Below are 11,114 nucleotides of genomic sequence, written 5' to 3' on the forward strand. Positions count from 1 at the left end.
CGCACCTTCTGCCGCCCAAGTGCTCCCGCTTCAGCCGGCGATGACGCACCTTCGGCGCCATCGCCGCCGCCTCCGCCCTGGCGAAGCGCGCTCCCGACGGGGAGAGCATCGCTCGGGAGCGCGCTCCGCCCCCACGTGACCCCTCCGAGACCAACCGGGAGCCGAAGATTGCGGGGAGCGGAGCGCGTCCTCGCGGGCAGTTGCTGCGGGCGGGAGAGGAGAGCGCAGGAAGACGGGGGCTCCGAGCGCGTGCGGACTCGCTCCTTGAGAGGTCCCTGCCTGACGCGACGCCATGTCCGAGGAGAAGCCCAAGGTGAGTGCGAGGCCGCCCCAGCGCCTCCTACAGCCGCTCGGGCCCCGTAGGCCCTCCGCCTCCTCTCGGGCCCCTTCCGAGCCTGCCTGCCTGCCCCCCTCACGAGAGGGGCGCGAGGCTCGCCGTGGGGCTGAGGCCCCGAGGGTCTGCGTTCCCCCGCCCCGGTTGTGAGCAGCGAGACCCGGACCCGCCTCACCCGGAAGGAGGGCGGCTCGAGAAGGGGCGGCCCGACCGCGCTCTTCCTCCGCGGAGCTCCCGCAAGAGTTCGGCGCCGCTCCTAGGCCGCGCCGCTTCTCTGCGAACTCCCATCCTGGCCCGCCCCCGCCGGGTTCGCTATTGTGGAGCCAGGCCGAAGGCGCGACCACCACGTGCTCCGCGAGGCAGCGCTCTCTCGCCGGGGGCCGGATCCATCCGGCCTCTTTCCCTCTCCCCGCCGCCTACGGCCCCTTTTCCGCTCGCAGTTGGACCGAGGTCTACACGAACCGATGTCCAGTAATTTCCAAAGGGTTTTGCACCTAAGAGCCCCCTTCCCCCGCGTGCATCCATATAGTGAGGGAGCTGCCCTAGACAGAGCAACCCCATTGAGACCTGAGACTCAACATGCATAGGATCTGGCTGCAAGTTTGAGGAGAGGCTTTCAGTGCAGTCAAGTGCTGGCCATTGAATTCAGTGGAGGATACCTCCCAAGACGGTATGCGGAGCATTACACTGTTCTGTTTTGCGCGTGTGAAACAATCGCTATCCACAGTGTAATATTAGAACAATTTAATGAAAGGTGATACGTTTAGCGTTGTCCCCTTCAATTGTAAACCTACATCACAGAGTCGCTTAAAGGTGAGCTTTATAGATGAGTGGGTGTTTGTAGGCTGAAAATAATCAGATAAGCAGGAGTGAAAGCATTGAAACTTTTTTTTCAGTTTTTTGGATGGTATGTAGTTTTTTAAAAAATTGGCTTTTATCCAACCTCCCCCAATAGTTTTAAAAGCAGAGAGGGATCATTCTAAAATTGAGTCTTTTTGCAGACTTGTGGAATACAATGGTACCTCGGGTTAATTACTTAATTCGTTCTGGAGGTCTGTTCTTAACCTGAAACTGTTCTTAACCTGAAGCACCACTTTAGCTAATGGGGCCTCCTGCTGCTGCTGCGCCTCCAGAGCACGATTTCTGTTCTCATCCTGAAGCAAAGTTCTTAACCTGAAGCACGATTTCTGGGTTAGCGGAGTCTGTAACCTGAAGCATATGTAACCTGAGGTACCACTGTATCTGCACTACATTTAAAGCGTATTTAACATCCATTCTTTTAATTCCCCCAAAGAATCCTGGGAAGTGGAGTTTAAGAGTACTGGAAAAGTTAGTTCTGTGAGGGAAATTGCAATTCCTACAATTTTTTTAGGGGAAATCATGTGCTTTAAATTGTATAGTGTGGATCTGCTGTTGGTCAACCATGTTCTGATTCTGTGTGGAACCTGATAGAATTGTAGAGTTGGAAGGGGCCAAGTTTAAATATATTATGAAACATGTAGACTTTTTAAATAATTACAGGAAGATTGCCTAGTACTGGAGGTTGTTTTCCTTCCTGCTACAGGAGACTGGTGCTGGTGAAGTTGAGACCCCAGGGTGGCACATCTTTGACAATTTATTGAGTATTAATTGCACTCCAAATTTGGAGTAAGAGATGTAGTTCAGTGAAAGAGAATCCACTTTGCATGCAGAAGGTCCAGGGACCAGTTCCTGGCATTTTCAAGTAGATGAGAGAGCTGCTACCAGTCAGTGTAGACCAGAGCTAGTCAACCATGATATCCTCAGATGGTTTGGACTGCAACTCCTATCCCTTGTTCTTGGCCATGCTGGCTGGAACTGATAGAAGTTTTAGTCAACAACATCTGGAGGGTGCCATGTTGGCTACTCCAGGTTTAAAGAATACTCAAGTAAATGGATCTGAGTCAGTATAAGACAACTTCCTCTGCTGCTTGAGGAAGGCTTTCAGTTTGCATCATGACTAGGCTGTGGATTCTTAAAAAGCATTTAAAGATCATTTTGAATAACACATGCAGCTAGGGAAATGTAATTGGTGTGAGACTATCACTTGGGATCAAGCTATAGTGGTACCTTGGGATGTGAACGGGATCCGTTCCAGAGCCCCGTTTGCATCCCGAACAGAACGTAAGCCGCGACAGTGCGTCAGCGTGTGCTGCGTTCCACCGCTTCCGTGCATGCGCATGACGTCATTTTGACCGTAAGCACGAGCGGCGAAAACCGGAAGTAACATGCTCCATTACTTCTGGGTCGCTGCATAGCACAACCCGAAAGCGCTCAACCTGAAGCTTATTTATCCCGAGGTATGACTGTACTAGAAATTTATTAAAACTGCTAGTTGTTTAATATGCTATGTTGTGTGTTTAAGCCTACAATCCTAACCCCACTTACATGGGAGAAAGCCCTTTGAATCAACTATGTTTTATGAGTAGACATGGTTAGGATTGCGACCTAAGTATAAGCTTACCAATAGTGAAAGTATAAATGCAATTTATAATCTTTCTAAGAGTAAGCTGTGAAGGGGGGTATTTCAGCAACCCTCTTGGGAGAAGTTTTTATGCCAACCTTTTCTTTCTTTCACTTCCTGTGTTGCTCCCTGGGCTACTCAGTGGAAAAAGAAGGCAAAATTTATGTTTGTAGATTTCACTTCATTTTTTACCTTGAAATCCTAACGGAATTTCCTAGAGTAAAAAAATCTAGAGTCCAGTAGCTGAAGAGGGCGTTTTCAGACTAAAAATGTGGAGGGGTTGCTAGATAATGCAGTGAGGCTGCGTTACAGATCATCTGCAGTTGTGTTACAAATCATACCTCCAAACCAGTTGAGGAAGCAGTGCTTTGTTAATTCATACCAAAATGGTTGTGCTGCAGTCACAATGAAAGATCCAAACATTGCTACAAGCCAATGCTCAACAACAGGATGACACATGGGGAGAAGCAGAAATACCCCATTCCAAATTCCTTTCAGCTTAGTCACATGGCTTAGCCACCCTGCAGGGGTTACACCATCCTTTTTGCCAGTGTAAGTCAAACGATTTTTTTTACAGGTTTGTGTGCCTGTGCCTCTGCTGCGTTTGGGCTGACTTAATCAGCAGTAGCTCCACTACTGAATAGAATTTGGAATAGGAGCAAGTTGTACTGGCTTCCTGTAGTTTGGTTTGCTCTGCCCTTTTGTTTATTTTATTTAATAACATCCATGTGCTACTTAACTGTAGTGCGGCAGCTGTGAAAAAGGCAAATTCCATGCTTGGGGTCATTAGGAAAGGAATTGAAAATAAAACTGCTGATATTATAATGCCTTTATATAATTCAGTGGTGTGACTATGTTTGGAATACTGTGTACAGCTCTGGTCACCTCACCTCAAAATGGATATTGCAGAGTTGGGAATGATTTAGAAAGGTGCAACCTAAAATGATCAGGGGGTTGGAACAATTCTGCTATAAGGAAAGGTTGCAGCATTTGGGACTTTAAAGTGTAGGTGAGTAAGACAAGACATGATAGAGGCATATAAAGTCATACATGGTGTCAAGAAAGTGGATAGATAATTCCTCCCTCCCTTTCTCATAACAGTAAGAATTCGTGGAGATCCAGTGAAGTTGCAAATTTGAAGATTCAGGGCAAATTTTTAAAAAGTACTTCTTCACACATTACATAGTTGAACTATGGAATTTACACCCGTAGGAGGCAGTGCTGGCCACCAACTTGGATGGTTTAAAAGAGGATTAGACAGATCCGTGAATAATAAGTCTTATCAATGGCTACTAGCCATGATGGAGGCTATGCTCTGCCTCTGCAGTTGGAGGCAGGAATGCTTCTGAATGCCAGTAGCTGGAAATGCAGGTGGGAAGAGTGCTCTTGTGCTCAGGTCCTGCTTGCAGGTTCCCCACAGCTTAGCCATTGTGAGAACAAGATGCTGGGCAAGGTGGGCATTGACTTTATCCAGCCGGTGGTTTGTACATTCTTTTCTGAGAAATCTTCTAAGTGCTGCAGGTATCAGCCAGGTTCTCTTGACTAATGCTCCCCAAATACTGATCTGAACTTTGATGTTTTGTTTTGCAGGAAGGAGTAAAAACAGAGAATGACCATATCAATTTAAAAGTAGCTGGCCAAGATGGATCAGTGGTCCAATTTAAAATAAAACGGCACACGCCACTAAGTAAACTAATGAAGGCCTATTGTGAGAGACAGGTAAATGAGTTAACTATATTTTTGTGTTATTATGCACTTGTTTATTGTGAGGTACATAAAAAGGCTCCCAAGCACCCATGGTTTATTTGCCCAGATAAATTTTGATGTTAGAATATTTTCTCAAGGCATACAAAGTTCTGATGCCTTGGTGGTGTAAAACCCATTATGCTAGTGTGTTGAAGCATACAATTATCCCACATAATCTTTGATGTGCTTGTTGAATTCCTTTCATTTGCAGTGCTGAATTTATTAGCTTTGTCCTAGAACTTAAATTTTCAAAAATCCAATTACTGTAACCAGTTTTTTTCCTATCTCTTGTTTCTTTAATGGAGACACCAAGGAAATACCCTGTGTTGTGAGACATATCTGCACAAGTGTCAAGTCATAATTTATCTCATGTTATGCAGTGTTAAATTGAAGTATGAGAAAACTTCATTTAATGGGGCTGTGTAATGTGGATAAACCTGGGTGCTCATGAGATTACATTAGACCCATCAGACACATAACTTGTGTGCATTCAGCTTTATGCATTTGGCAAAAAAAGTAAAATTTAAAAAGCGGGTGGGCATCCAAGGGAAAAAGACTTTGGCAATCCCACCCGCCATTGCACCCAGTGTGTTTTGACTATATGTGATTTTGGCTTGTATGTACTATTCTTGGAATGTAGTCCCCACATAAATTGTGGATTTACTGTATACTGCGAAGTGGGAAGCCATAGGCTAAGGGAGCCGAATAGGACCCTCTGGCTTTTCTTGCTCGGCTTGTGTTTGCCTCTGGCTCTAGCCATCATTTGCAGGTGGCCTCTAGAAGGTTGCCTAGATAGGAATGTATTTGATTCTGCTGTTCATAGAAATTCACCTCTACACTTGACAAATAAAATACACCGTCCTAATTACATTGCATCTCTAGCAGCTCTACCAAGATTGCTAAATTAGACAAGTTTATAGAAATGTTGCATGAGGCAATAAAATTCCTGAGAGATACTTGGCTCATGAAGTGTGTATCCTCAATCAGCTTTCAGTTTAATTCTTTGAAATACTGATGTCTGTGAGCAATATCCATTTTGACATGAACTTATATATGTGGATTTTCATTAACTGTCATATTTCAGGGTTTGTCAATGAGACAGATTAGATTCAGATTTGATGGACAACCAATTAATGAAACAGACACACCTGCACAGGTAAGAGAGAGTGGTGTTCGTTATACAGTTGAAACTGAGCTTGCGGCTACTGCCTGTGTCTTGGAAGTTTAGTTAATTACTTCAAATGGGAATTAAGTTGATTCCTAGAATAAAATGTTACTATGGTGAGCTAAATCATTATTAACAAGAGTCCATCAAGGTGGGAGAGAGAAAAGAATTAGAGAATATTAGAGAAGCTGTAGGCCTTCAGAATTCACTGGCAATTTCCACTAGTGAGGAAATGGTGTGTAAGGTTTCTGGGGTGTAAATAAGGTTGACACAGACTGATAAGATGACAGATTTTGGTAGGCTCTCAGTGATTATTAGAAGTACATATAACAGATCCCTTTACTGGAATTAATCCCGGGCATGATGTACTTGGTGGAATTCTCTCATCATTGATAGAAAATATTAATCTTTTCTCATGGAAACTTTCTCCCCTATATCAAATTTATAGTGTAAGCATGCTACAAAATTTCCCCACCAAGAAAGGATTCAGCCTTACTGAGGCTGAAACTCTATGCACATTTATTTGGTAATAAATCCTATTGAACTCAGCAATAACTTCTTCTGAGTAAAGATGCTGGGTTGTATCAGTTGACGTGCCTCCAGCAGATTTGTGAGGGGGCTGCAGGGGGTAGGGTGGTTATGGAAAATCACTTCCCCCGCCATTCTTCTGATAGAAGGCTCTACTGGATCAAAGAGTCTTCCATTTCAACAGGACACCAAATGGGCATAAAGAATTGCACCGTAAGTATTTGGCTGGAGGGAGTGCAAGAAAAAACATCCTTAGAGATGGAATCTAAGACATTACCCCACAAGAAAGATAGGGATTTTGGGTTAAGAGAGCTGTAGCACATATGAGTGTGTGAGCTACTGGGAAGATCTGGTTTCTCCAAATAAAACTTATTTCCTTATTTTATTACTATTTCTAAAGGTTTTGAAAGGCATTAATTGGGATAGGAAAAAAGTTTTAGTCTAAGCTAACCAGTTCGCCAGACCATGCATGCTGGCTGGCACCAGAAATATTTGTTTTATCCTATGTAAAATTATTCATGCAAGTTGCTAGATTTTTCTGTATGTTTATAGTTGAGGATCTGTGTCTACAAATTTTGCCTTGCCTCTCTTTTATCTTCCTGAGGTCCTATGACCTGTGCACAGAATTTGGGGGAAGATAGGCCTGCTCGCTCATGTTCTAGGTTTCTGCAGAAGGTTCCAAGCAGTGCCTGTGCCATGAGAAGCAACAGAATCCATCCATCCTTCCACAGGTTGTGGAGAAGGGAGGGTACTTTTTCAGTCAGGAGCTGGATATCTGCAGGAACTAACATCAGCGATTCTGGAGAAGTTGAGTGAGGAAAAATAGTAGTAACTCACTTCTGCAAAAGCCTAGTACTGAGAAGAATAACCATCCAGTTTCTTTCACAAGCTGTTCTTATGGAGAAAGCACTTGGCAGTACCTTTCTGCTTCCACTTACGAAAGTTGTGGAAAGGGAGGAAAGAGCATTTTATCTATTTATATGTTTGCTTTTATCAAAACAATTCACAAGGCGTAAAATGTACAGCAATAGCAACTGAAAAAATGTAACATTTAAATAATCAGTGACAATAAGCAAGTATATCATAACAAAGTCAACCCACAACGTTATATTAAACTAATACAGATAAAGTAACCTAATTAACAGCTTAAAACTGAACAGGAGAGAGAATAAAGCCTGATATGGAAATAGAAATAGTAGTACAGAAAACTAAATTCCACAAGATATTCTATTAAGTTACCACAGTTAACATACACACACTGGATGGCAGGCACCCACCTATCTTCACTAAATTTCTCTCTTGGATTTATTTGGAATGACTGTGTTAGCTGCTTTCTTAGCATGCCCTCTGAGATGTACTTTAAGCATGCTAATGTTGGGGGGGAAATGCACTGTTAATGCATGTGTATCATACTAAGAAAGCTGTAGGAGTTGGCAGTAGAAGTAACCCAAGAATATTTAGCCTGCCAGATTGTGAAGTGTTGGGCCAGTAAGAGTACTTAGATAATGATTTGCTAAGTATATGGTTTCCTCTGTTTCTAGGAGAGTGGTGAAGGGCATTGTTCCTTCAAGGCTATATATTAACCTTCCAAGCCACATCCTCCCCACCCCTGCTTTGCACCCACCCCCCAGTGTTCTAACCTGAGTCGAATGTGTCCTTGAACTCCAGTAATGTTTCTTGCTTGCTTGGATAGAGAGTACAGAGATGTGTTGAGTGTGAAGAAACTAGCCTGCTCTCCAAAGGTACAATAATGCTTTTGCCTCTGGCCCTGTTCACCACTGGCATATGGTCCCCAGAGGCTCGTCCAGAAGGGAGTGCCTCCCTTGGGCTGAAAAAGTTCCCCATCCCTGCAATACAGCAAGCAGACGTGGTTGCAGAGTTCTCTTTAATTCTAGAAACCCAATGTGGGTTTGTGAGAGATGCAGCTTTTAGCACTGGAAGGGGGAAAACTGGTGCTGATAAAATAATACATCTAAACAAACCTCTACACAGTATGCTTCCAAACATGAAATTAATTATTTGTACCTGTAGCCTGCCCTTCACCAAATGATCCCAAGGCAAATTACAAAAATCTCACAGCTAAAACAGGTACAACTACATAAAAAACATAACACAACTGCAAAACAACAGACCAGCAACATGGAACAAGAGTGGAGCAAGAGAGAAGGCATCTACTCAACCATAGGTCTGGATTAAGAGGTTTTGGTATATTAGAAACAAGATTCCTTAAATATTATTTTTTAAACTCGTTACTTTTTTGTCTTATTAACAGTTGGAAATGGAAGATGAGGATACTATTGATGTGTTTCAACAGCAGACGGGTGGCATGTGCTAAATATCCTGTCCTTTTAGGAAGAGGAATGTAAAATTTCAACTCACTTTATCATCTGTCCTTGGATTTGCTATTAAATAGTAAACAAATGAACATGCCAATCATACAGGAATCTCCTCATGTTCTGAAGACATTTATCCAAATTCTTTTCCTGTCCCTGATATACTGCGTGTGCAAGTTGAAGCTGCATCTGTGGGAAATTACTGCATCATAAAAATGGGCCCAGTCAAAATTAAATTTTCAAATAAGTAAAATACCGGTTGTTGTCTGCTGTCATCTTGTTTCTATAAATTGGTGGCCTAAATACAAGCCTACTGTAAAAGAAGGATACTTAGTCCTGGCTTTCGTTGTTTCTGTTTTACTGCTTAATTATGTAATGTAAATATTGAAATATTTTTCCTTGCAATAGTAAGTTTCTCAATACAGGTGGTTTGAGAAAGAAAGGATTTTACCATTAAACACATGTATTACTTTAAAACTGTTAATGGGATATGCAGAAAGGACAGTACTTCAGATACATGCTTAGTGACAGTTTAAGGTAATGCAAATGTACATGTGCTTTTTCATAATAAAATAGCATAGAATAAAACAATTTTTTTAAAGTAAAGGAATGTCTTTGAGTTTGTCAGCAGCTGAAGCATTTGCATAGGTTAACTTTCACATCTTCTATTTAACTGTCACATGTCCAAAGTTGAGCACCAATGTCTTTGATAAAATGTTTAAAGAATGGACCAGAACCAGAATCCTCTTAGGAAGCAATGGTGTTCAACTAATTTTAATGGAATTTGTTTAGGAGAAATTCTGAACAGATTGTTCCCAGTGAGAATCACTCCTTATTGATGTATTAGGCAATAAATAAACTTGTGTACCTTTTTCTGACATCTCTCTTGAAAGCTGAAATTTTAACTATTCCCTTAGCTGCTACTTTGAAATCTATAGGCTGGGATACAAAGGACCATGTGCCATGTTCTGTGTGCACATCAGGGATTTCTGCAGTCTCTTCCTGCTATAACTCCTCATGTCTCCTGAAAAGTTGCCTCCTACAGGAGGAGGACCCTTTGGAGTATTGTGCAATACTGGAGGGCTGCAGAGGAGAAATGTGTCCGGTACCTGTTCCCCATGTACATGCAGAGTCTCCTGCTTGTGCATGGGGCTCTTTGGATAACCACCATCAATCCATAGATATTTTAGTTATATTATAATGAGTAAATTAGGTGTGGCTTTTAAAAAAATATGGTATCAATATATTTGGGGGTTAAGTATGCAGGAAAATCTCAATGTAATGATACATTCTTAAAGAGGCTTGCTGTGTCCTACGTCCTCAAATATTTTGAGCTTCAAAATAATGTTTGTAGTGACAACTGGCTGCAGAGATCCAAAAATACAAGGTCATTCTGTTGACTTTCAGGATGCTGTTCATTGCTGCTTGAGAATGTCACTTCCTTTTAATCTCTACCCATCATGTGTTAGATTATCTGCTTGCAAGAAATCCTGTTGGAAAAAAGTCTGTTCTGTTTCAGTTATATGTTGTCTAAGGAGGGGTATTTTAAAATCTGTCATTGTTTATTCACAAATTTTTACATTTGTTGTCCTTTACTACTGTACACAGTAAATATAGTTTGTTACTCTGTCTCTTGGCTTATGCTTGATGCTGCTGCATTTCATATGACTGTACTCAAAGCTATATCACTGAAATGCTGACAACTTATTCTTATGTACATCTTTTATTAAAGTTCTTTTATTGAGAGTAAGCCTACTGTTCAGGGCATAAAAATCAGTTTTTCATAAAATACACCCTGGAGGTGTTTTTCTTTATTAACTTACAATTACACGGTGATATTATTTATCCTTAATATCTCAGATGAAATGCACTTACTATTTAGAAAAATGGATGGCGTGGGAGGAAGTGGTGATGGTGGCTTAAAGGGCAAGGCCATACTTTCTATTCAGTATTTCAGAGATAACTGCACATCAGACACCCATTTCAGGAAAACATTGCAGATCCATTTGGAATTGCTTCTATATGTAGTTACACCTGGACCATACAGCTGCTGCTTCTGTTTAACTTGCACATAAAAAGTTTCACATTTGAGTAATTTAGCTTTAGTGTAAAATTTGAGTTGTTGGAAGGCATACAGTGGTGCCCCACAAGACGAATGCCTCGCAAGACGGAAAACCCGCTAGACGAAAGGGTTTTCCGTTTTTGAGCTGCTTCGCAAGACAAATTTCCCTATGGGCTTGCTTCGCAAGACGAAAACGTCTTGTGAGTGTTCCGATTTTTTCCCGCTCCCCCCCCCTTTTCTAAGCCGCTAATAGCCTTTTAGCCGCTAAACCGCTAATAGGGTTGCTTCGCAAGACGAAAAAACCACTAGACGAAGAGACTCGCGGAACGGATTATTTTCGTCTTGCGAGGCACCACTGTATCAGGATGCATAGTGCATTCTGGATATCTCACAATAGCCCTTTACCACAGTAGTGTGCCAAAGCCACATTTTTGCAGTTGTAGCTTGATGGTGGGCAATGCTTA

The 11,114-nt window shown here is 42.2% G+C and overlaps 1 protein-coding gene across 2 annotated transcripts; it reads left to right on the top strand.

Moving 5' to 3' along the window:
* On the top strand, positions 1-10,377 carry LOC310708361 (small ubiquitin-related modifier 3). Of its 2 annotated transcripts, XM_083506678.1 has the most exons (4): positions 1-313; positions 4,407-4,535; positions 5,647-5,718; positions 8,528-10,377. In XM_083506678.1, the coding sequence occupies exons 1-4, from the start codon at positions 293-295 to the stop codon at positions 8,588-8,590; spliced, it is 285 nt and encodes a 94-aa protein (XP_083362804.1). In that variant the 5' UTR covers positions 1-292; the 3' UTR covers positions 8,591-10,377. The 2 variants fall into 2 exon arrangements, with proteins under 2 accessions (XP_083362804.1, XP_083362805.1); XM_083506679.1 differs by lacking the exon at positions 5,647-5,718 and having other exon boundaries at positions 16-313.
* The last annotated feature ends 737 nt before the right edge of the window (positions 10,378-11,114 follow it).

Source organism: Podarcis liolepis, assembly GCF_965112155.1.
Source record: "Podarcis liolepis genome assembly, chromosome: 5".
Taxonomy (NCBI): domain Eukaryota; kingdom Metazoa; phylum Chordata; class Lepidosauria; order Squamata; family Lacertidae; genus Podarcis; species Podarcis liolepis.

Coding starts and splice junctions, on each gene's coding strand:
- LOC310708361 (XM_083506678.1), top strand. CDS start 293: ATGTCCGAGGAGAAGCCCAAG. Junction 4,536..5,646: donor AGGCCTATTGTGAGAGACAG/GTAAATGAGTTA, acceptor GTCATATTTCAG/GGTTTGTCAATGAGACAGAT. Junction 5,719..8,527: donor AAACAGACACACCTGCACAG/GTAAGAGAGAGT, acceptor TCTTATTAACAG/TTGGAAATGGAAGATGAGGA.